Here is a 25,272-nt window from a genome sequence, read left to right as displayed (position 1 = left end):
TTTGACAGAGAGAGATCACAAGTAGACAGAGAGGCAGGCAGAGAGAGAGAGGAAGGGAAGCAGGCTCCCCGCCGAGCAGAGAGCCCGATGCGGGACTCGATCCCAGGACCCTGAGATCATGACCTGAGCCGAAGGCAGCGGCCCAATCCACTGAGCCACCCAGGTGCCCCTGATCAGTACCATTTGTATCCATTACCCCCTCTTTGTGTCATATCTAATCCCTTTTTTTTTTTTTAAAGACTTTATTTATTTATTTGACAGACAGAGTTCACAAGTAGGCAGAGAGGCAGGCAGAGAGAGAAGAAGCAGGCTCCCCACCGAGGAGAGAGCCCGATGCGGGGCTCGATCCCAGGACCCTGAGATCATGACCCGACCTGAAGGCAGAGGCTTTAACCCACTGAGCCACCCAGGCGCCCCTCTAATCCCTTTCTCATGCCTCTGATATGCTGTTTAATGTCTGTTCAGTGTCTTCTGGATGAACCTTAATGGGGTGTTAGTATTGTGTTGTATAGAGCTTTTCCCACCCAATGGAAATGGTACCTGTTCTCTGACTGTATCTCTAATAATTTCCTTAAGAGTAATTCCTGAAGAAAAGATGTGTATGTGTGTGTGTGTGTTTATTTATTGTGGTCTCCATGCCTACATGGATGCAAACTCACGACCCATCCTGAGATCAAGAACTGATCTGAGATCAAGAGCCATCAAGAGTCAAATATTTCACCGACTGAGCCACCCAGGAGCTCCAAGGGTATACATACAGATATTTTTAATTTTATTTATTTATTTATTTATTTATTTATTTATTTATTTTTAAAAGATTTTATTTATTTATTTGACAGAGAGAAATCACAAGTAGATGGAGAGGCAGGCAGAGAGAGAGAGAGAGAGGGAAGCAGGCTCCCTGCTGAGCAGAGAGCCCGATGCGGGACTCGATCCCAGGACCCTGAGATCATGACCTGAGCCGAAGGCAGCGGCTTAACCCACTGAGCCACCCAGGCAGCCCTTAATTTTATTTATTTATTTGAGAAAGAGAGAGAGAGCCTGAGCTGGGGGGAGGAGGAGCCGGAGGAGAAGCAGGAAGCAGGCTCCCCACTGAGCGAGGAGCCCAACATGGAGCTTGATCCCAGGACCCTGAGATCATGACCTGAGCCAAAGGCACTTAACCTAGTAAGTCACCCAGTGACTTTAAAAAAAAAAAAAAGCAAACTATGCCCAGTGTGGGGCTTGAACTCATGACCTGGAGATCAAGAGCCACGTGTTCCACCGACTGAGCCAGCCAGGAGCCCTGGTCTGGTTTTTTGTGACTGCCCCCCTCCCAGTCCCAGCCTCGTCAGGGCATTTCGTGGCTTCCCATCATGCACTGACCACGTGACATTGCAGTCATGAGCCATCCCGTGCACATCCTCAACCATGTCTTCCTGAGGCCTCTTGTGCTTCCCTGGGGACACAGAGGTCTGCCCCCATTGCTCAACTCCCCACCCCTCCCGTCACCTTCTAGATCCGGGGCCTTTCCTCTAGACCCAGGGCCCGTCCTGGTCCCCAAGGACTCTTGTGTTTCCCAAACCTGGGCTCAGATTTGTGGTGGTGAGCAAGTGCCTCTCCTCTCTGCGCCCCACCTGTGTCATCTGTGAAATGGGAACGAAGCACAAAGTCCCCCATGCCCTCGGGATGTTGGGAGAAGTGGGGGAGGAAGACATTGGCCAGAGGGCAGAGTTGGAGGGGAAAGCACTACCCAGACAGATGGGTGCTGAGAGCGAAGTCTGGCTGGGGCGTGGGGAGGGAGCAGGTAGGATCTCTAACCCGAAACAGCAGGAGTTCGGGCTGGTGGAGGTGCCTGGTTCTGGTGTTTTGCGACCTTAGGCCAAGGTCAATGCGGGAGCCGGGCCAGGGGTCCTGCAGCCTGACCTCTCACCCTCATCCTGGTCAATGTGTCCCCGGGTCCCCATGTGTCGATGTTCTGCCAAACACCAGCACCTACTGATTACCTTCACTTTTTTTTTTTGGCTTCAAAATTATTCCCCAAGACCCTGAGAATCATGACCCTGAGCCAAGATCAAAGTCTGCCACTCAAAAACCGAGTCACCAAAATTTATCTTCCTTTTTACCATTACCATGGAAAATACAGAAATGCCTGAAGGAGATGGTTTCCCATCTCCCAGTGGGCTCAGAGACGGGGCAGAATGCAGCCCAAGGTCACACAGCCTGGAAGTGGTTGGGTCAGGACCGGAACCCACACCACCCGACCTGGAAGGAAGGTGAGCAATGCTTTACAAATAAATAGTGGCTCTGGGACTGGCAGTGCAGCCTTGGGGTAAATGCTTCCCTTCTCCGTGCAGGCTTTCTCATCTGCAAACTAGGGATAACCACCATCAAGCAGGCAGTGAGCGAGTTGTTTGGCTGTAACTTCAGCTGGGCACACAGGCAACAGAAAGGCCCGGAGAACGACAGAACCACAGCTGGCCCCATGGAGCAGCAACAGGCCAGAAAGCTGGGAGCACCCGCAAGTTCATGCACCTGCTTGGGAGAGGTGGAGAGAGGCCCGTCCACCCGCAGGTCCACACAGCCTGCCCAAGGGGAGGCCGTGTGCGTGCGCTGAGAAAACGTGAAAGAGGGCGGTGGGAAGCCGAGGCAGGGCCAACTCCAAAGCTGCCTAAGCACGGGGCCACTGGCGCAGAGCCTCAGCGAGTCAGGTGTCTGAATACAAAGGCCGAGCCGTCACCAGCTGACCTGGAAGCCAGGCCGGCGAGGGGGGGACTGCTCGAGGAAGACGCCTAAAAACAAAACCCCAGGTCCGAGCAGAAACGTCAGCAGCCGCAGGCTGTGGGGGAGGCGGGCCTACAGAGCTGGATCAGAAAGTCTCTCTGTTACGGGCATCAACACATCTTCCTACATTTTTTAAAGACTTTTTTTTTTTTTTTTTGACATGGAGAGAAAGGGAGAGCACAGGCAGGGTGAGTGGGAGAGGCAGAAGCAAGTGATGCGGGACTCGATCCCAGGACTCTGGGATCATGACCCAAGCTGAAGGCAGATGCTTAACTGACTAAGCCACCCAGGGGCCCACGTCTTTATACAACTTAAATAATATATATTTTAAAAATACACGTATCTTAGGATGCCTGGGTGGCTCAGTTGGTTAAGTGTCTGTCTTAGGCTCAGGTCGTGATGCCCGGGTCCTGGGATTGAGTCCCGCACTGGGCTCCCTGCTCAGTGGGGAGTCTCCTTCTCCCTCTGCCTGCTGCTACCCCCCACCTGGGTGCTTTCTCTCACAAATAAAAAATAAAAATCTTAAAAAAAAAAAAATCACCTATCTTGGAGACTTCCATGTCCGTCATAGAGCTCCACAGTGCCCTGGGCTTCCCAGGCCACGACACTGACCTGTGTGGCCCCTGCCCATCTCTGTGGCTGTCACCCTCGGCTGCAGACAGGGAAGGGACCGAGCTGCCTGCTCCCTGCATGGCCGTGGCACCGGCAGGCCCAAGAGCCTGAGCTGGAGATCAGATGGTGTGAGGACCGGCAGGTCTCTCTCTGCCCGGGCCTCAGTGTCCTCCCCCGTGAAACGAACACCCATGGGATGTGGTGACGGGAGGAGGGCGGGGCCCGCAAGGCACCGGGGACACCGCAGGGAGCCTGGAATGAGTCTACCACGGAAGGCAAGGCTGCGAGTTTTGTCTGTTTAATTTATTACTGTTTGACATCCAGTGACACTGACATACCCCGCCGGGCCTGCGGCCCCCGGCCCCAGCGAGTCTGACCTGCCCCACAGAATACAGTACGAGGGGTGGATGGCCACACGCGTGCATCCACGGCGGAAACTACAGTGACTCCCAACTGCGGCCGCAACAGTACTGCCGGGAGAAGAAAGACGAGCGGGTGTTGCGTGTTCCCCGAGTCATGATTCTCGTCTTCAACAGTTAATGCTGTTACAAACGCTACGGATGCCAGGACAGGGCCAGACACAAACAATCCTACATCTTCTCTGCCGTATAAATATGGAAGATTTTCGTTTATACAGTTTACCCTCAGTATGAAACTACATCTGCTGCTACCCGTTACTGCTAAGGGCTACGCCGCCTCGGCTCTGGAACCAGGGGCCCGGGGTCGAGACTCTGGAATGTTGGGACTCAGTCTTCCTCGCTGCCACTTCCTGAGCGGTCCTGGAGGGGGACAGGAGGAGAGAGCATGGTCAGCCCCACTGTGGAGGGCGCCCCCCTGGGGTCAAGTACGTTCATTGACTGCCTTCACTGGGGGCGGGGCAGGGAGGGAGCGGGCAGCCGAGGGGCACCATGAGGTTGAAGGTGTGGCAGCCCTTGGCTTTGCCCCTGGCGCCATGGCCAAATCCTGGTGTCGCGGATCTCCCGAGGGCTGGCCCCTATGCCCACACGGACTCTCCTCGGATCCGGGAGCCTCGCTGGGCCCTCTGTGCTTCCTCCCACCGCATGTGCCTGTCCCTGTGCCCCTGACCTGCAGCTTCAAGACCACCGTGGTTATTTCTATGTAGAATGCTTGTTCTACCGCACAAACGTTTTGAAAAGCTTGGCAAGGCCCACAGAATGCTCTGCCGCATGAGGACTGGGCAGATGGGGAGCTTCACGGCCCAGACTCTCCTCTCCGGAAACACAGGCCAGCGCTCCACGGCCAGGACATCGGTAATGTCCTCACCGGGTTACCGCGACATGGTCACGTTTGTTCCGAGCCTCCAGATTTTGCAATTACTACAAATGGTTGCATGAGAAAAACAGCAACCCTGAGACAGCACTGGAGTTCCGCCGGGGGCCAGACCCCAGGACATCCACGTGGCCTCCCTGTTTTCTAGAAGTGGAAACTGAGGCTCCGAAGTGAACAGCCGGTCTCCCACAGTAGGGAAGGGTTGGGCACTGAGGCCCCAGCCAGGGGGCCAAGAGTCTGCTCAGACGGGTTGCCACCATCCTCCATTCCCACAAAGCGGGCCACTGTGGGCTCGATGCTCCTGCCGCTTCTCCCTGCTTGTAAGGTAAGCGGCCGCTCTGGGGCAGAGGCGACACGCAGACACCACTCGTGGCATAATTCACAGGGCCTGTTCCACACTGTTTTGGTAATTTTAGATCGTGGGATTTTGGTTTTTGTTTTTATCCACCACCACTGATTGGAAATCGTCCTACAGAGGCCAGAACAGAGCCATGAGCAGAGACCTGGTGGCGAAGCACGTGTGTCACCCAGGGCGAGGGCATCATGAAAGCCTCGGCTACAGAGGGGGCTGTGTCTGCTCAGGAGTGACAGATAGGGGCCTGTCTGATGGCATCTTTCATCCCAGGGTCTCCTGACCCCACCCTCGATAGAGACTCAGCCCCACTGGCCTCAGCATGGCGGGCCCAGTGTGCTGGGAGAGGCGACTGCACCCACCGGCCTCAGAGCACTGGTTCACCAGGGTCACACGGACCTGGTCTGGAGTTATGTGCCGTGTCCAACCCCAAGCCTCAGTCTCCCTATCTGTGGAGTGGGGTGTTGGGGCACTGACCCACCCAAGGCTGTGACAGAAGGGTCCAAGACCTGGCACGCGGACAGAGCTCCAAAGACTGGCCCGCCACGGCCACCGGCTCCTGCTGCCAGTGCCGGGGACTCACCTCCTCCTGCTCCTCTTCACTGTCGTCGTCGCTCACCACCGGCTTGGCCCGCGAACCGCGGCTCGGCCGCCGCCGGCCCCCCTTCAGCCGATCCTGCGCCTTCTCCTTCCGGCCCAGCTTGATCTTCACTTTGACGGAGCGGGCTGGGGTAGGGACCAGAAAGAGTGGGGGAGAAGGAAAAAAGATGTGAGCTTGGGAGAGCACGGCAAGCCGAGTCAGGGGTGGCAGGAAGCGGCCTGGCTGTGATGCTGGTCTGCGCAACCACCCGCCGCTGGGACTCACACTCAGACTCAGAGCCTTCTTCCTCGCCCTCCTCCTCCTCCTCACTCTCCTCGCCCTCGCTGTCATCTTCTTTCTCGATTTTCTGCCGCACGCTGGTGAAAACCGACTGCAGGACAATGGAGTCTTCGTAGATCTAAAAAGAGACATGTGGGGTTTCCGTGGGCTGGGGGCTGACTGGCCCTGCCCTCTGGCCAGGACAGCCTGTGCAGGGCAGAGAGCCCTCCGTAACCCTTTCCCAGTCAGGGCCTAAGAGAACATGAGACGTGGAGAAAAGTGTGCATGTGCTAGTTTAGGAAGAACTACAAGTTCCTCCCTCCCTCTGAAGAATCCCAGTGAGGATATGCTTTTAAAGGCTCTGAAAAGGTGTGCAGCAATGGTGGAAACACATATCCCTTGTTTAAAGTAGCATTTCCCCCAAATTTAAGACTAAAATCTCTTTTCCAACGAACAATCTATCCATAGCACACTTAGGAAAAGTTTGCTGAGTTGAGGTTGTGTATGTTGATTTCACTGCAGGAAAGGACACATCCACACGATTCAAGGAGTCACTAATGAATTCAAAGTGAAATTCCAGCATGTACACTGGATTGCTCACAGGGTCATCCTGGACGGATCAGACTGAGTTTATTTCCTCTAATCTGTTTGTTGTTCTTTCTGCTTCTTTTAGTAAGGAATACATTGCTTTCACAATTGACAAAATATTTCTAGTGGCTGAGAATTCTTTTATCAACCTGTTGTTTTTGGTTTGTTTTATTTGTTAGAGAGAGACAGCACGAGCGAGCTGCAGAAGCAGGGGAAGGGGCAGGCAGAAGGAGAAGCAGGCTCTCTACTGCGCAGGGAGCCCCAAGTGGGACTGGATTCCAGGATGCTGGGATCATGACCCGAGCCAAAGGCAGATGCTTAACCGACTGAGCTACCCAGGGGCCCCTTTGTTTGTTTTTTAAAGTAGGATCCATGCCAGTGTGAAGCCCAAAGCGGGGCTTGAACTCATTGACCCTGTGATCAAGCCCTGCATCAGACTCCTACCTCAGTGGGGAGTCTGTTTCTCCCTCTCCCCCTGTTTGTGCTCTCAGATTAATAAATAAAATCTTAAAAAAACCTGAGCTGAGATCAGGAGTTGGGACACTCAACCAACTGAGCCACCCAGCTGCCCCTTAATCAGTCAATTTAAGACAGAGCAAGCAGCTTGCTGGACTGGGGCCTAGCTGCGAAGGTGGCAAAAGCCAGGAGTGGGTGCCCTGCCCACGACTGCCCCCCGGGGCCTCCTCACCAGGGAGCCCTCCAGGTTGAAGGTCTGAGCGTTCTGGCACAGCAGCATGACGTCCTTCTCCAGGTCGTTGAGGCTGCGGTACTTGTGGTTGCGGATGCGCTCCTGTGGGTAGAGGGAGAAGCGGCCTTACCTCAGGACTCCGCCCTGTGCCTCGGGAGTCCCTCTGCCTAACTAGGTCATAGCCCTGTCTTCTGGGGACCTCTGTACAGATTGGAAGCCCAGGCCCACTGAGCACAGAGCTGCACGGCTGAAGCCTAGGTCATGGGTAACCTTGAAGGAACCCCGAACACTGGCTGCCCATCAACAGTTTTAGGACCCTTTCCCACAAACTGGGCTGCTAGGGCTCTTGAGGCCATGAGGAACCCCAAGAGCCTGTGACTGGGTCCAACAGCTCAGGCTCTGCCCAGTCTGTTCCAGGGTCATCTGTCCCATACACCCCAGTAGCACCCAGACATGGAAAATACTGGCTCAGATCCCCCAAACACCGATGTGGGCACACTTCCCACACCCCATGCCAGGCTTACCTTTATCTTCTTGAAGTCCACAGGCTTGCGGATGAGCTCGTAATACTCGGGCAGTTCCTTGCGGGAAGGCAGCTGGATGAAAACCTCGCTGAGCTGACGTCCACTACTACTGCAAGGCGGGACACAGTGGGCGTCACTCACAGGTCCTGCCAGCTGGGGGAGCCCCCCTCCCCGGCCCCCACCCGCTGCTTGAAGAATGAGAAATTCGAAGCACTCAGGAGTTATCTCCTGTATATGTACTGTTCTGTGAGTTCTGAAACATTCTTGAGGGAAACAAGCCCAGAGGAGCCGGGGATGCATCTGAAGCCCTCACCCAATCCCTCCAGCTCCTGGAGGGAATATCAGCAGATGCCAAGCAGCCTAAGCCTCAGCACTTGAAAGAGGCAGAATCACAACTGCATTTATGTACGATGCAAAAATCAGTTTGCTTATGTCGGGAGCAGTAAGTATGTGTTCTTGGAGAAAGACCAGTTTCTGCACGCGTGTCTCTTACAGGTAGCACACTCAGGGGCCGTGAACTTCAGAGAATTTGGCGAAAACCAGTGGAGAGATGCTCCCCAGAGAGACCCGAAGGGAAGACCCGAGCAGTTTTCTAGCCCTTGCCATTGGGAAAGCACTGGTTTTCCACAAGGAAGCAGAGGAAAGATGTTCTGTGACGTGGCAGGGTGTCAAGTGCCGTCTCCCAGGCCTCACTTCAAGACAAGCCATGCACTTGGGCGCCAGGCTGTGCCACACCCAGACCTGCCTCTGTCCAGGGACAGGAGCTCAGAGGGGACATCACTCCTGGGCCTGCCTGAGAACGGAGGGAGCAGGCGCTTTAAGGACTGGTGGACGAGAGCCGACAACTCTTATGAGCTTAGTCTCCCTCTCTGTTCCATCAGCCTGGAGCCATGGACCCTACCCTGGGGGGCCGGTGACCTGGTTGAGGCTCTGTTCCAAGGCTTGCCCTAACCTCATCTGTGACCAGTTGAACCCAACGTGGCAGGATGTGGCTGAAAACGCACCCTGGAAGGCGGGGTGGGGCTGGTCCTCGCTGAGCGTGGGCACCCTTCACACTGGGATTACAGATTGGAAGGCAGAAGCCCAAGGCAGGCTGTGTCTGGGCAGGGCTTGCTGGAAACATGTGTGTCAAGTGTCCAGCCCAGAGCAAGGACTGAATGCTGATAGGACTGAATGCTGATGGCTGTCCAAAGCCAGCAAGGTGTCGGGACCAGAATCCAGCTCCTGTATGTGCGGCCGGCAGCTCAGGAGACCCCAACTGTGGAAGGAGGACCAGGGGCCCCGTAATGTGCCAGAAACCCCGAAAGAGCAAAGTTTCTAGGATCCCGCGGTGTTGGCAAAGCTGCTCCTTTAGGTAATCGTGGCATCTGGCGCATCTGGCCAGGGAACCCTGAAATGCCCCCGGAGTAGGAGGCTTCCCTTCTCTGCGGGAACAGGCTATGGATGGCTCGCCATGGACAGCTGGGGCTTGTTCGCATATCTCCGAAGAGAACTGCAATCAGAAGGCACTGGGCACTTGGCCGGGGAAAGGGAGACCCAAGCTGCAAGCCACTTGCACGCGTCCTGCTGCCCCCCGGAACCTTCTGAGAGCTCCCCCTTCTCACCCTGACAGCCTTCTCATCACAGTTTTGACCAGGATGCACGGCAGGAGCCACAGCTTTCACTCTGACCCAGGACATGCACCTGCAGCCGTAAAATACCCGGGGTTTCCCTGCACGGGGTTGCCTTTGCCAAGTGAGATGAACTCTGATGTTTTCTCCATTATTTCACATTTTAGAAACGCCAGGTGACCCGCTACATTCATTCTGCTGCTCACTGGTGGGTGTGGAATGTGTTGTGCCCGGCGCTAAGGCCAGGCTCTCTAGGCTACGCGCCCCTGCACTCATCTGTCGCATCCGTGAAGGTGGCTGGGCCTCGCGGGATGTGTGTGGCCCTCGAGGGAGCTCATGAAGTAAGACCCTGGTGCTGGGATACAGTGGAGAGTTTTGTCATAAAACCCTCTCATCTCCACTGGGCTAAGAAACTGGCGGAGACAGGAAAGAACGGGCAGCAATGGGGCTCCTTTTACAAACCTCTGGAATAAGGGTGTCACTGAGGAATGAAGGCCCAGGTGGCCACCTGCGCCGGATGCTTCCCTGGTGCAGTGAGCTCGGAGGACAGATGGCCCGGAACTGGGCGCACGGGATGGAGGGACAGGGCCCCAGGATGATGGGGGACTTTAAAAGGTATCCTCTCTCAGCACATCACTGCCATTAAATTTTAGTTGCCTAAGTGCTGAGATGTCATTTTTAATCCTTAGAAGTCTTCTGGAGACCCCCACCCTGCCATTAGGCACTGCTGAGGCCAGCTTGGGGCCAAGAGCCTGGTAAATGGGCCTTCCAGGCTCCCTCGCCAGCCCTCCTCCCCTCTGCGTTAGTGGCGGAAAAGTCATAGCTGTCGACCTCACTGGGCACAAAGCCCAAAGTCCTTGTGGTGGCGGCCTGGCCCTCCAGGGCTCTGACCTCAGCACCCCTCTCTCCCCCCACCTCGGGATCATCAAAGCCACTGCTCCCTGGGAAGCCCAGCTGCGGCCTTCACATCACCTCAGAGCAAGTGCCCGCTCCCCCGAGGTTCTGTGGCCCCTCACCCCCTCTTACAGATCGTCAGATGTGAGATGTAAGATGTGAGATAGGAGATCTTCAGCGCTCAGCATCCCGAGGTGCACCAGGCTCCCGAGAGCCCACCTGACCTCTGGGACCTGGGTGGGCTTGGCCTCTTCTTGAACTTGATGACAGCGGGCCCGGCACAGTCAGCTCCCAGGCCTGGCTATCCCCTCATTGCTGTGACAACCGTCTCTGCGGCACACACAGGCGCAGCTCCCACACCTTGGGAGCTGCCTCATGCCCCAGGTGGGCACCTGGGCTGCGCCAGTTCTGGGTATCCGGCAGCACGTGGCTGGGGACACTCATGTCGGAGCGGCTGGCCCGCACTTCTGGGATACACGGGGGGCGGTGGGGGGGAGCGCTGCAGAGCAGGGCCGGGCGGCTCTCATCTGATCAGCTCAACCTGCTGTCACTCCTGGTCAGTGCGGCTGTTCCACACGCGGGGTGCGAAATGCTACCTCTGTGTGCCTTTAATTCACAATTCCTTGATGAGCAGGAAACCCGGGCTCCGCTTCACAGGTGGGAGGATCCCCCGACAACCTCTTTCCGGCCAGTATCTGTTCACGTCTTTACCCTCCTCCACAGAGTCCTCTGGGCAAACCCCTTTTCCATCCTATGTTCATGTCTTCTTACTTTTTGATGATATTTTTTGATGAATGGATCCTAGTTTGAATCAAATTCCGATTTACCAGTACTGTCCCGTCACAGCGGTACTGCATTGTGTTCTAGAAATGTTGACAATTCAACCTCTTTACGTTATTAGATATGAAGCCAGTCACCCAGATCAGTGTCATTTCTCCCAACCAAATCCTGGGTGTCTGTGTCCTCGCTAGACTAGAACGGCAGCCATGAGGGTAGAGGCCTTGCCGGTTCTACTTCCTGCTCTATCTCTGTCACCTAGAACAAAGCCTGGTACAAAGCCGGTGCTCAATAAACGTTTGCTGAAGAAACAGCTCAGGGTGAGAGTCTCAGTGGTCATGGAGCAAACTTTGGTGTCACAAAGGTCATCTCTGAACAAGGGCGCCTCATCGCCCCCCACACCGCATGGTTGTCTATACACCATCCCATTCCAGAAAGAACTGGCAGCAACTACCAGAATCCACCTCCTGCCCTGAGAGGGCTGTGTGCCTGTTAGCCTCCTGTATTATGAGCCTTGCTCTCAGAAGCTTCTGCGGGCAGAGTAATCTGGGAGTAAAGGAGCTTGGGAAAATCCTGAGGCTGTGATTTCCACTCAGACACCACCTGGGCACTCACGTCGTTCGGCAACAGGAGCAGCAGCAGCAGCCATTGTCACTGCTGCCTGTGGCCATGAGGACTACGAGGGCGCTCCCCTTGCGCCTCCTGACGCCAGCTCCCAGAGCAGGGATTTCCTTCTCCCTCTTTCACCGCCCTGTCCCCATCACAACAGGACATGGGACGTAGTCAGGGCCCCTTGCCCGAAGCAGCCAATTCCTCCCCAGTCTAGGCCAGTGGGTGCTTCTCGCTGAATGAGGTTTGGCAACGAGTCTAATTCTCTGTTGGGGCAGGGCTCTGTCCAGTAGTACGCGCCCTTCTTGGATCCTGAAGAGCCCTGATAAGGGCCTTTATTACTCAACCCACCACGGCTGCCTCCCTAAGGAAGTGGGCCCTCCCCATGCCAACTCAGGGTTCTGGTGGCGCTGCCCAACGCTGGTCCCAACCTCTCACCCAAGACTTGGGCCAAGTGCTGTACCTCACCCTTCCTGTCTCAGTGACGGGTCCAGGCAAAGGCCTCGTGTCAGTGACACGAGCTGGCCAGTCAGAACCCACCCTGCAGAGTTGAGGAAACAGAGGATGCTTTCCTCTTGGGGTATGAAGCCTTCAGGACAGAGGGAGCCCAGAGCTGTGGCAGTCACAGGTCACTGCATGGGGTAAGGGGGGAGGTGGTAGACAGCTCTGGGTCCCAAAAGCTAGTGTTTGCTAACTCTTCTACAGCCTTCCAGCCAAAGGAGTCCTTAGACATGAAGGTCAAAGAACTAGCTTCCTGACACAGAGAGCCCAGAAGTCCAAATGTCCCTTCACTGTGTCCTTAAAGCAAAATTACAACATGGGGAGGAAGAACAACAGAACCGAACCACGAACTCTGCATCAAAGAGGTCATCCCGCCGTAAGCCTTTCCAACAGATGGAGAGAAACCAGAGAAGCAATGAGAGATGGTGACAGGCAGGGCTTCTGCACAGGTCACCACCCCACGACCAAGTCGGGACCCCTCCTACCCATTCCCATACGCTGCTCTAAATCAAGGGTCAGTAACCTTTTTCTGTCAACCACTGGTGTAACTCTATCAGGCTTTGCGGGCTATCCCATCTCTATCATGACTACTCAATTCTGCCACTGTTGCACAAAACTGGCCACAGACAAGATGCAGAAAAATGAGCTCTGGCTGCGTTCCCATAAAACTTCTTCTGTGAACAACAAAATGTGAATTTCCTTTAATTTCATATCTTGGAATATTATATTGTTCATTTTTCTAAAATCCTCCATTCTTAAATTCAGGGTGATACATACACAGCCGGCGGGGCAGAGTTATTTTTTTGTGGGTTTGCTGGCCGCTGGTGGGAATCCTAAAAACAACTGTCTGTCCCTATCAGGGATGGCAACATAGTGCCTGGTGTCCTGTCTAATCCTCTGACCAGTGCAGACATTGCAAGTAGATCAGAGCACTATCCCTTTGTCCCCAGGCAGGCACAAGCAAGCAAGTGAAGACAGTGCCCCAGACAGACCCTGCTAGCCAGGTACGGCGGTGGTCCCATATTGCCAGGAAGGACTCCCTCTCTGTCCCTCAGCCCTGCTCTCCTCCCTCGAGTCCAGTTTAGTCCATCTTCCCATGACATCGCTCAGGGACATCTTCAAGCCCTGGACCATGTTCTCTTTTGACTTCTGATCAGCAAACTGAGCCTGCAAGGTCCCGGATAGAGCAGCTCAGCAATTTCAAAACTGACTTAGCTGCAGACCATCTGAAACAGCATCTCAGAAGGTTTTCCAGAAACAAAATTTGAAAGTGAAATAACGAAGCCCGTATGTTTACTTTGTTAGTATATAATTATTTTCTAGGTTCAGCTTTTTTGTTTTCTTTCTAAAGATTTTATCCATCCATTTGACAGACAGATCACAAGTAGGCAGAGAGGCAGGCAGAGAGTGGGGGCTGGGAAGCAGGCTCCCTGCTGAGCAGAGAGCCCGATGCTGGGCTCGATCCCAGGACCCCAGGATCATGACCTGAGTCGAAGGCAGAGGCTTAACCCACTGAGCCACCCAGTTGCCCCTAGGTTCAGCTTTTTTACTGTCACAAAATCAAGGATAGCTTGAGCATCACAGAGAAATCTGAAACACTTAGTTGCAAAGTCTTTTTATGAAGAGCCTCCACCTGCTGAAAGGGCCAGTTCTGTTGGACTTAAGGCTGCAAGGTAGAGAAACAACTCTGACTCCCGCACGAGGGAGAGGAAAGGGTGTTCACCAGCGAGCTGGCTGAGGATAATGGTCTGCGGGCTGCTGGCCCTGTGCTCTCCCGGTAGGGTGGGGAAGCTTTATTTCAGGGTATGGGTGCCAAGGCCAAGACTAGCTGTAGGTTATGATGCTGGTTAAGTGTCTAATGAGCTTGCAGTTTCAAATGAGCCAAGGACACATCTGGGGGGGCACGTGTTTCTTAATACAGGTGAACACCGCAATCCAAGCGTCATTTTAAAGAAACCCCGATGTTGTGCAAAAGCTTTTTATCTTGATGAAATCCCAATAGTTCATTTTTGCTTTTGTTTTCCTTGCCTTCAGGATAACTGAACTCTACATCTGAAACCGATAAACTTTATGTTAATCAATAATAAAAAAAAAAAAGGAAAGAAAAGAAACAAGTAACCTGAGCTAGGGAAGCACCTGGATTTAACATTTTCGTCAAATCCATTTGGATTTGGAGGCGAGACCCTGAGGTGTGAAAAAAGATGCAGAGCCTGGGATCACACAGCAAGCAGAAACCAGATCATAATCCAGCCAGGCTCCCAGCTGCCAGCACATACCCTGCATGCCCGGGCGGCTTCCCCAGGCAGGCCGCAGGGGCTGACCTCGCACCATGCTTTATGGTGGCAGCAGCTCAAAAGACATTTGTTGTGGGTGACAAGGACAAAGAGCAGAAGCCCAGAGAAGAAAAGAAGTAATTGTATACTAATGAAGTAAACAAATGGGTTTCGTTATTTCACTTTCAAATTTTGCCTTCTGACCTATTTGAGACACTATCTGAGGACCTATTTGAGGCACTGCAAAGAGCATGTCTCAGGACGAGAGAGAAGGGGAAGACGAGAGGCAAAGCCAGCCCAGCTCTCTCGGGAGCTGCCATCAGAGGCCCATGGAGCTGGTCGTGCGAGCATGGTGTGGGGGGGGGGGGGGGGAGGGGGGGAAGGCCACCTTCGGCGGGGCTGGGTGATCTGGGCCGTGAGAAGCGCGCCCCCTGGCTGGAATGAGTCAGAGTTCGTGGCCGCAGGTGCTATGAACAATGAGCCCCTAGCGGGATGAGCAGCTGAGCTGTAGGGGAGGCTGCAAAGCCCTCTTTGAAATGGAAGGGACCGCCTGATGCGCGGCGCGGGACCCAGGGTGCTAGGGTTCCCTCTGGTCCAGCTGGAGCAGACAGACCCATCTCCACACCTTCCCTTCCCTGCCCTCCGAACTTCTAAGTTTAGTTAACTAACATTTTTAACTAGTTTCACCTTCAAAACATTAACCTTTCAATTCTTTTAGCTAGTTGTCTTTTAGCTTCATTTTAAAATCTATTCTTTCGTGATTTCTCATTTACTTGACCTCGAACCTTTGATTCATCCTCTTGTCCACAACCCCCCCTTTCCCAGCAATTCTGAATTTTCCTTTCATACTTCCTGTCTTACCTGTTGATTATTTTCATGACCGTTTCCTTATTGCTTTCCCTGAGAGCATAAGGAGCCCACACTTGGAACGCACCAGCACACGGAACTCTGCGGGAGGCAGAGGGTGTGACTTGTTCACCCAAAACTACTTATTTCTGGGGCCCAGGGTCTGTCCTGTCCTGTTTGGAGCTTATATGTAACTAGTTTTAAGCTCCTTCCAACACAGCTGCCCTGTTTTCTTCTACTGTGGCAACCAACCACCAGCAGGGAGGGAAGCCCGGGGGGTTGGAGCTGGCAGGACGACAAACAGGGCAGGTGCAACCGCATCCAGCAAATTCTGTGGCAGCTTCGGAACCGCAGCATGACTCGGCAAGGCTGCAGGGACTAACCCCCTGTGGCCTAGAGCCCCACTGGGCCCTCTGCCCGGCCTGCCCCTGCACCCGCATCCAGGCTGGCCAGGGCCTGGCCGACGGGGATCAGCAGTTTGCTCAGGGCAGCTCACCGGGGCACTTCTCAGGGCGGGCTCCCGGCTAGGCGCCAGGCAGGAAGTGCTGACCCCAGACCTGAACCCACAGGCAGAGGCTAGCTTCTGCTGGAGCGCACCCAGCCTGGGCCTGGGCTCCAGATGAAGGGCTGCATGGCCTTCCATGGCTGAGGCCAGGGAACTCTGAGGCCTCTCTGTCCCCTCAGGAAACAGCTCCCTGGCCTGTCCACCCTCTACTCTCTCCCCGAAAGGAGACTGTCCTGAGGGGCCTGGAGCCCCAAGCAGGTATCTTTCCCGGAACTGGTCAGCCAGACAACCTGCCCCGGGGCTTGCTACAGCGCCTGTTTTTCTTGCAAATCAATGTACAACTCTTTCAACTCCCAAGAACCTTCTGTTCTTTGATTCTCAACAGGGAGGTGCAGGGCTCCCCACAAGGGCAAAGGGCAAGGGGTAACAGGTTTTAATTAGGCAGTGGCTGCCAGGTTCAGGCCGAAGTCGCCACCACAGACGAGGCCAGGGCCCCTCACTGTCCAAATTTCAAGATCTGTACACATGAATTCAGGGCTGGTGTCCAGGCAGCTTGCCTGGCCCATGGTATCTCACATTTGGGGTCTCTAGAATCCCATTTGGGGGATTCTACTTCTTTTTTTTTTTTTTTTTTTTTAAAATATTTTATTTATTTATTTGAGAGAGAGAGAGACAGTGAGAGAGAGCATGAGCGAGGAGAAGGTCAGAGGGAGAAGCAGACTCCCCATGCAGCTGGGAGCCCGATGCGGGACTCGATCCCAGGACTCCGGGATCATGACCTGAGCCGAAGGCAGTCGTCCAACCAACTGAGCCACCCAGGCGTCCCTGGGGGATTCTACTTCTGTGCTGGAAACTGAGGCAGGGAGATGGATGGTGAACCCAGATGTCCGTGACACTCAAGTCATCCAAGTCCTTTTAAAATGGCTGGGGAGGGGAAGGAGGAAGGGGACCGAGAGGGTCTGCTCAGTGGGGCTTGGCCCCGGAGGCTTAGCCTCGGCAGCCTGAACGCATCCACCAGCTTCCTGAGCCATCGAGAGTAACCTGCGAGGATTTCCTAGAACAAGTGGTCCCGCCTGTCACATGGGTAGGATCAAGTTCAGGAAACCTGGCGCCGACCCTCCTCTGCCCAACGGCCATGACTCTGCCCTACAGCGGGTCACGGTCGAGCTCAAAAGCCCAGCAGGGAGCACAGGTACTATGGAGGGTCCTCTGGCGCCGGCCTGCTTCAGTGGCTCCCCCCAGCAGACACCCTTCTCTCACACCCAAGCTCCCAGGTGTGAGCTCCACAGCGCACACCCACAGCCCAGCATTTGCAGACAGCGCCTTGGCTACCTGCTGCTGGCAGCACACAGAGCCCCATGACCCGGTCCCAACCTGACCTGGAACTCAGCCCATGATATCCCCTGGCCTTAGCTGGACTTCTCTGCACACAGGACGTCCGTGCCCTCGGCCTCAGGGCCTCTGCATATGCTGTCCCCTTTGCTCCTGACACTCCTTTCTTCCTCCTCCCCTGGCGGGGCCCCTGCTTATCCTCCAGCTCTGCTTGTGCAGCACGCCTTCAGGCCACACTTGACACAGGGGTCTGGGGAGGGAGGGGCATGGCAATCCTGAACCTGAGCAGGTATGAAGCAAAAGCTTCTAGAAGAAGACATCACCTGTATATAGACACGATGTAAGTACAAAGGTAATATCAAACGTGACTGCACTCGTATTGAAATATAGCTGGAGGAGATCCTGAAATTTGTAATCAAAAGCAACATCTCAAGTCCCTGCATGGAGACCCCAACCCCGGTTCCCATGAGCACTGGGAGTGGAATCTGTAGCACCTGACCCTTTCGCTTGGCAAGGCAGACTTGGGGGTATCGAATCCAAATGCTGACAACATCCTGTAATCAATTTACTGGCATCGAGGAGCCACTAAGCTGTAATAGTTCCTTCTCTCCTCAGGCTCTGTGTTTATCCCAAGTATAGATTTTAGCTAATTAAAATGTTCTGGCAAGTAAAAAAATTAAAAAAAAAAAAAAAAAAAAAGATGCTTCACTTTCTCTTCCAGAAATGAGCTATAAAGGAAGTCTGAGATAAGAAAGTGTGTGATGGGATACTTCCAAATTTATTTCACTTCAGTTCTCTTTGGTGTGGTCTGGTGTCTGGTCCCTCAGAACGTTCCAGGTGCCTGACGGGTGTGCCCTGAGAGTTTAACCTAGTCCAAAGAGAGGTCTGGCCTTTGTGCCGGGCTTCTGGGTGGTAAACTCTCAGCCCTTGAAATGTCCTGCCTTCTGGGCTGCCTTTGTTTACCTGGGGGCCTTTGGCCCACAGAATCTCTGACTGCGACTTAAGGCCAGGGTGATGGGTCATGTGGCATCAGTTCAACCCACAGAGGAGCTACAGACTGAGATCAGCCATGTGGGTGGTTAGTCGTGTCTGGGTGGTTAGTCGTGTCTGTGTGACCACTGAAAACTCTAGACACTGAGGCTTCCTTGTCTGGCAGTGCTCTGTGAGTCTTGTCTCCTAATGTGTCAGGGAAGTCAGTGCTGTCAGCGACTCCCTGGGGAGAGGACGCTTGGGAGCGCCACACACACACCTCTCCATGACGCTGCCCTGATGCCCATCTGTGTCCTTGCACTGTAACAAACCAGAACTGTGAGTTGAACAGCTTTCAGAAAGTCCAGACAATCCTTCTAGAGAATTAGCAAGCCTGAGTGCGGTCTAGGTTCTCAGAACTCTGCAACTGATGTCAAGAGTGACGGTGGTCTCACTTCTCACCCAATCTCACAACAGGACGAATGGTACTATTGTTTCTCCCTGTGGTTTCAAATTCAGGATGTTAAGGAATGTCAAAAATATCCATTAAATAGGTCAGCCTTTTACCCAAACATCATCTTTGAAAGTATTTGCTATGAGGAAACTTTTCAGGCAGGAAAACAGGATAATTTTTCCAAGTCTCTATGTGCCCTGCTTGATCTTTTCCTAGGGGACCAGCAGCAAAGCAGCAAGCGGATGGACCCGCTCCAATCACTTCTCGACGCCAGCATGCGGGAGGCTTTCTTTAATGACCGTATATACAAGTTCCACTTGTAACTTCTCTACATTTCTTTCCACTGTAACGGAGAACTCCCAGTCCTGTGATGTCACCCATTCCGGGAGGACGGGGGTTAGCTGTCAACCACGTGTCAAACCCTCCACTGAGGTGTCCCACCACACAGGTCTCATGCCAGCCGGGAGTGCAGCTCTGTGACCCCAGGGCTGGGGCTTTCGTCAAACTGGATCTCGGCCTCCTGCAGAACAGCCTCCACAAGGGGTCAGTGTGAGTTTCACGCCTGACTTCTCAGGCCATCTTGCACATGCTGGAAGAACTGTAGGCAGCAGCTGGGGGAGTCAGTTCCTCTCTTCTCATGTGATCCAGGGCTAAGGCTGATGCTCAGGGGGCATCTGCAGTAAGTCACGAGATGACTAAAAAATAGCCAAGGCCTTAGCAACAAGTTCAGGAGACTGTTTCCAAGTGCCTTGTGTTTTGTCTTCTTTTAAACCGAGGTGGATCACTGCAGGAAAGCATGCGTATCAAATGTTTATCCTGATGAACGTTTTCATCTCTTTAAAAAATTTTTAAAAACATTTTATTTATTTATTTGAGAGAGAGAGTGTAGGAGAAGGGGGAGGAGCAAAGGGAGAGGGAGATGCAGATCGCCACCAAGCAGGGAGCCCGATATGGAGCTGGACCCCAGGATCCTGAGACCATGACCTGAGCCGAAGGCAGACGCTAAACCAACTGAGCCACGCAGGCACCCCAAACGTTTTTATGTCTCGAGGTAACCACTGTTCCATACCCGTCGCCATGATCAGCTTTTCAAAATGACTGTAAGATTCTCCCAGAGAGTGGAGGGATGTCTGTTCCTGCGGTTGGTAGAATCCTGCTCTTGGGTTAGGCCTCCACTGATATGTTTTCCCATGGCTGGACACTGGGCAGTTTTGTTTGGGGCAGTTACGATCAAGGCTGCTATGCACCTGCTTGAACCTGTCTTTGGGTGGACACAGGCACTCAGCCGTCTCTGGTTTACAACCAGGATTGGAGTCTGTGGGTCAGAAGGTTTAGTCCCAAAGAGCAGACCGCTCCCATAAGCAGGAGGTAAAGTCCATGTGCTTGCCAACACTTCAAGGAGTTTTAGCCATTTTGGTGGGTGTATGGAGGCATCTCTGGTTTTATGGCGCTTTACCTCAATGTTACCACCAACGTTGATGCCAATGATTCTAAGCACCTTTTCACATGCTGATCGGTCCCTGGGCTATCTTCTTCCAGGAGATGCCTGTTCATGGCTTTTGCCCGTTTTAAAATTTCAGTTGGTGCAAATATTCACAAGCTTCATGAAGTTGTCCTTGGATGAACAGATGTTCTTAATTTTAGTGACGTCCACTTTACAGGTCTTTTCTGGTTAGCGGTGCTTGTGTCCTGTTCAGAAGGCAACGCCTATCTACATCGAGGCCATGAAGATTTTCATCGATGCTTTCCTCCACAACTTTGTTTAACCTTTCACACTGATGTTTCCATTTCAACTTGACACGTTAAGGTGTTGGGTAAGGTCAAGGTTCTTCTCCATTTGGATATCCCAGAGACCAGTATGACCTTCGAAAAGTCCATCCTTGCCCTCTAACCTTTAAAGGTCTTCTTCATTTTGATCATTTTGAGGCTCCCTTGCAAAAAGATTACTGGGATCTTTTGTTTTCATTGGATTTTTGCACATTCCATATTTCAAATAATTGTGGAAATTGTCTCAAAGGTGAAGTTTGCGTATCAGCTCAATACTTTCTTCTCTAATGCTTATGCTACATTTTTAGGGTGGATGGTTGAGCTGAAACAAGCCTTTCTCACTTAGTCATTAGTTTCTCTTTTAATAATAAGATTCTTTTTTTAAGTGCAATCTGTACCCTTTATTTGGGTACAACCATCACCATCCCCCCCAAAATTTCACACCTGTGAGCCTCTCCAAATGATGTACTGAGAGCTTACATACACCTCAACACTTTTCCCTCCTACAGATGACAATTTGTCCTTACTTTGCTTAATGACTAACTGCCACATGTTACTATAAAATCAAGCAGAACAACTGTCTGGTTATCGTGACAGAAGTATGGCCAGTGTGTACCAGAAAGTGAACTAAGACACTGGGGAGCACTACGGGCCCAGCCTTGAGCAAGATCCAGGCCTCGCGCCCGAGCTGGCAGACCATGCGCACATGCTCCCGGGGAGGGCCTCAGAGAACTGTTGATTTCTTAGTTAAATGGTACTTGTGAACCACACACGCATCTGCCACAGTCTCCTACTCTGCAAGAGCAAGGACCCCAAATCCCAGAGCAGAGCCTGGTCAGTCTTCACCATATGCGGCCCACCCGCGATGGCCCAGGGTGAGAACTGGGCTGGCATGTCCCCCACGTGCGGGGAGAGGGTGGAGACTCTAGAGAAGGGAAGCTGCTTGGTCTTGGCTCCAGATACACCGGCCCTTGTACCACAGCCCACCACCATGCGATCGGCGCCCATCAAGGCAAAGGTCCCTCTCTTTCCGCCTCGCCCATCACAGGCCCCCGAGGCCTCTGCGCAAGCTCCTGCCTCTGCTGGAGCACTTGGCCCCAGACCTCCATTCCTCAGGGCTCCCCCTCAAACGTCACAATCCCTGAAAACGGCCCCCTGCCTCCACCTCCCCATGAAGTTTTCTCTTCACTCTCACCGCAGCTGAGAGAGTGCCTGCCTCTTGCAGAACGTAAGTTCCATGAGGGCAGGCGTACTGAGGCAAAGACAGGCCACCAATGTCTGTGCAGTGACTGTCCCCACAACCGGCTCACAGGCACACAGGATGCCGGGCGAGGCACCTCTGAGGACCCCCAGCGCCCACCCGCTGCGGTCCTTGGCTTACCTGTCCTTGTACTTGATCACAGCGTCCACGATCTTCTTCATCTTCTTGGTGAGGTTGGGAGGGTTTGGGGACAGCTTCTCGGCGGGTGGCCGGCCGCGCTTCTTCTGCTTCTTGCTCTCGTCGTCCTTGTCGCGGCTGCGGGTGCTGGTGGTCGGGGTGGAGGAGCCGGCGTCACTGTCCCGCTTGCGCTTCCGAGACGATTTCTTCTGCCGGACCTCCTCTTCGATCTCCTCCAGCGTGCCCTCCTCGATGGCCTTCAGGGTCAATAGTGGTAAAATAGGACAGCCAGCACCGGGGTCGACAAGCAAAGCTCGAGGCGCAAACCCGCAGTCCCCGGCAGGCCGGCTCTGCCTCCCCAGGTGCTCCCCACCCACGTCCAGCCTGAGCAAAGCCACAGCTGCATTTCGTTGCCAATTAAAGAGGCACAGACCCACCAAAGGTCCCCGAAGACTTGGACCCTGGGATCCCTCCACCAGGAGGTAACACTACGAGTCCTTCTGCTCTAGATCCTTGCCATGTTTCTTAGAAATTGTGACAAAATGTACATGACACAAAACTGACCCCTCAACCACCTTCAATGGTGCACTCAGGTGGCGTGAGGTACACTCACGCTGTGTGCGCCATCACCGCCGTCCAAAGCCAGGACTCACCCGGCCCCTCCCATGGACGTGCGGCAGCACCGAGGACAGCGCTGGCCTCTATCCACACACCACACCAGGACTCGGGATTTTGCTTACTATGTCCTGGATGTACTTCCCGTCGCTTTTCTGCAATGTAATTTTTGATGTCTGTTTAGTATTTCATTTAGACTTGCCCTGTCCTTGGGCATTTCAGCTCTCTCCATGTGGAGAAGGGGCCCCTGTGTGAGGAAGGCCACGACAGACAGCTGTTTTATTTGTACATAGACTATTTTTTTTTTTAAGATTGTATTTATTTGACAGAGAGAAACACAGTGAGAGAAGCAAAAGAAGAAAGGGGAGCGGGCGAGGAGGAAGCAGGCCTCCCGCAGAGCAAGGAGCACGATGCAGGGCTCGATCCCAGGACCCTGGGATCATGATCTGAGCTGAAAGAAACGACTGAGCCACCCAGGCACCCCTGTATACAGACTTCTGAAGCGAAACTGCCGAGCAAGTTTCTATGAACAAGATTAATTTTTGAACAACACTAACTGATTCATTCTCAATGATAAGAACTCATTTGCACATTTTTAATCTCTGCAGATAGAGATGAGAAGCCAGGGGCGCCTGCAATCAGGACAGGGAGTGGGGGCAGGACTCCAGGGGATGTCTGGTTGTCCGTCTCGCATTTATCAGCTGTGACTGGGAGCAGGACACAAGGCCAGGTGTCGAGGACAGCCTCAGCTCATGTCCCTCACGGAGGGAAGAGAGTGAGCAGACAAACGTCTCACGAACATGGTGACAAGCGTGTTGACTGCCAGGAAGGAGAGTGAGTGGTGCTCTGATGGTGTAGCAGACGTGCGCTGGCGGGGGGTCAGGGGAGCATCTCAGGGGAGGTGGCACTTAAGCTGAGAGCTGCAGGGTGGGGGTGGGTAAGGCATCCAGGCCAAAGGAACAACACGAAAGACGTGTGGCAGGCAGAAAGGACTATAAGGCCAGTATGGGGGAGCGTGTGCACTGCGAGCCCAGGTGGGCACGAGGGGCTGAACAGTGTCCCCTGAAGTTCATGTCCACCTGGAACTTCCGAATGTGATCTTTTTTCAAAATAGGATCTTTACTGATTTAATTACTTGAAGAGCAAAAATGAAGTCATCCTGAGTTAAGGTGAGCCCCAACTCCAATGGGAATGTTCCCAGGAGAGACAGGAAAGGATACAAAGACACAGGGCAGACAGGCCATGTAAGACAGGAGCAGATGGGGGTGATGCGGCCTCAGGCTGAGGAATGCCGAGGCCCCCACAAGCTGGAAGAGGCGAGGAAGGGTCCTTCTTGGAACCTTCGGAGGAGAAAGGACCTTGCTGACACTCTGAAACCAGACTCCAGGCCTCCAGAACTTTCAGAGAATAAACTGCTATGGTTTTAAGTCACCCAGTTCGGGGTCCTTGTTGTGGCTCCCCTAGGAACGCAATCCTAGGGTTTCCGGTCCCGAGGCGCAAGCACATGGGTCAGCCCAGAAGGGCAAGAGGCAGCACCACTCTCAAGAGTTTGGGTACATATGGCACCAGAGTGGCCGCCACGAAGAAAAGAGAGTGTCTGTTTTGGGTAAACGTGTTCTTTTTTTTTTTTTTTTAATGCAAACTCTTATTGAGAACATGTACAAAAAGCACATGCCCTGTAGGGGGAAGAAAGTCGATCCAACACATGGGGCTGGGAAAACTGGACACCTGCTTGTACAGGAGCTGGGTCCTGACCTCCTATCGTAAACAGAAACTGCTTAGAAAGGATCACGGGCCCAAACATAAAAGCTACAACTCTTCAAAGGAAGGGGTAAACCTTTGTGCTCCTAAATTTCTCAGTGGATTCTCTGATAGGATACCGCAGCACAAGCTAAAGGAAAAAAAACAGATATACACTGGCCTTCCTCAAAATTAAAAAACACTTGTGCTTCGAAGGACACCATTAAAAAAAGTAAACAATAACCCATAGCATAGGAGAAAGTGTTTGTAAATCACACAATCGATAATGGGAGTTTTGAAAAAGATACGCCAATGGCTGACAAGCACCTCCGGCGATGCCCAGCACCGTTAGCCACCAAGAAAATGCTATTAAAAACTACAAGGAGGTTACCGTGGCGTACTCACTGGAAAAGCTAGCGTCAAAAGGACAGGTGACAAACACAGCTGGGATGATGGGAGAAACCGGAACTGCCTCACACTGCTGGTGGGAACGTAAAATGGTGTGGCTGCTGTGGAAAACAGTCTGGAAGTTCCTCAGAAGACTAAACAAGTAAATTACCATTTGATTCAGAAATTCTATTTCTGGGTGTTCATGTGATAGAAATCACAACATCGGGACGCCTGGGTGGCTCAGTTGGTTAAGCAGCTGCCTTCGGCTCAGGTCATGATCCCAGCGTCCTGAGATCGAGTCCCACATTGGGCTCCTTGCTCCGCAGGGAGCCTGCTTCTCTCTCAGACTCTGCCTTCCACTCTGTCTGCCTGTGCTCGCTCTCTCTCTCTCTCTCACAAATAAATAAATAAAATCTTAAAAAAGAAAGAAAGAAAGAAATCACAACATCTATCCTGCCAAAATCTTGTCCTCCGATGTTCACAGGAGGCCAGAGGTAGAAAACAGAAAAAAGATGAACTTTGATCGTCTACCAAAAACAAAGACATTAGCACCGTGTAGTCTAGTTGCACAACAAGCCACTACTTGGCCTTGACAAGGAGGGCCACTTGCTGCCACACGGATAAACCTTGAAAATATGCAGCTTATTGCTAGAAGCCAGTGGCCAAAGGGAGGACACATCCCTCTTTTCATATGAAATCTCCAGAACAAAAGTGAGGGGGGAAAAAGGGACAGGAAGAGAGCTGAAGAGGACAGGGCTTTTTTCTGAGGTGAAAAGAATATTCCAAAGCTATTTTGTGGGGATCACGGAACAACACTGAACATTCTAAAATCTACAGAACTGTACAACTTAGTTGAGTAAATTCAGTGGTATATGTATTAAAGCAAAATATGCTCAAAGGTATCGTGTCTCTTGGAGAAGGTATGTGCTAGGGTGA

General features: G+C 53.0%; 1 protein-coding gene across 4 annotated transcripts in view; it reads right to left on the bottom strand.

Annotated features, from left to right (window-relative positions):
• Positions 1-3,663: 3,663 nt before the first annotated feature.
• SMARCA4 (SWI/SNF related, matrix associated, actin dependent regulator of chromatin, subfamily a, member 4) overlaps positions 3,664-25,272 on the bottom strand; it is an 87,910-nt gene continuing 66,301 nt past the window's right edge. For 2 of the 4 annotated variants that reach the window (XM_059389037.1, XM_059389039.1), the window contains 6 exons: positions 21,595-21,848; positions 7,677-7,782; positions 7,153-7,254; positions 5,883-6,015; positions 5,601-5,743; positions 3,664-4,154 (listed from right to left, as the gene is read on the bottom strand). In XM_059389037.1, coding sequence (XP_059245020.1) covers positions 4,122-4,154; positions 5,601-5,743; positions 5,883-6,015; positions 7,153-7,254; positions 7,677-7,782; positions 21,595-21,848 — 771 coding nt within the window. In that variant the 3' untranslated portion in view covers positions 3,664-4,121. Of the gene's footprint in view, positions 4,155-5,600; positions 5,744-5,882; positions 6,016-7,152; positions 7,255-7,676; positions 7,786-21,594; positions 21,849-25,272 lie in introns of all 4 variants that reach the window. The other 2 variants (XM_059389036.1, XM_059389038.1) reach the window with 1 other exon arrangement.

This window comes from Mustela nigripes, chromosome 2 (genome assembly GCF_022355385.1).
Source record: "Mustela nigripes isolate SB6536 chromosome 2, MUSNIG.SB6536, whole genome shotgun sequence".
NCBI lineage: Eukaryota > Metazoa > Chordata > Mammalia > Carnivora > Mustelidae > Mustela > Mustela nigripes.
This window is presented reverse-complemented; position numbering and strand designations above follow the sequence as displayed.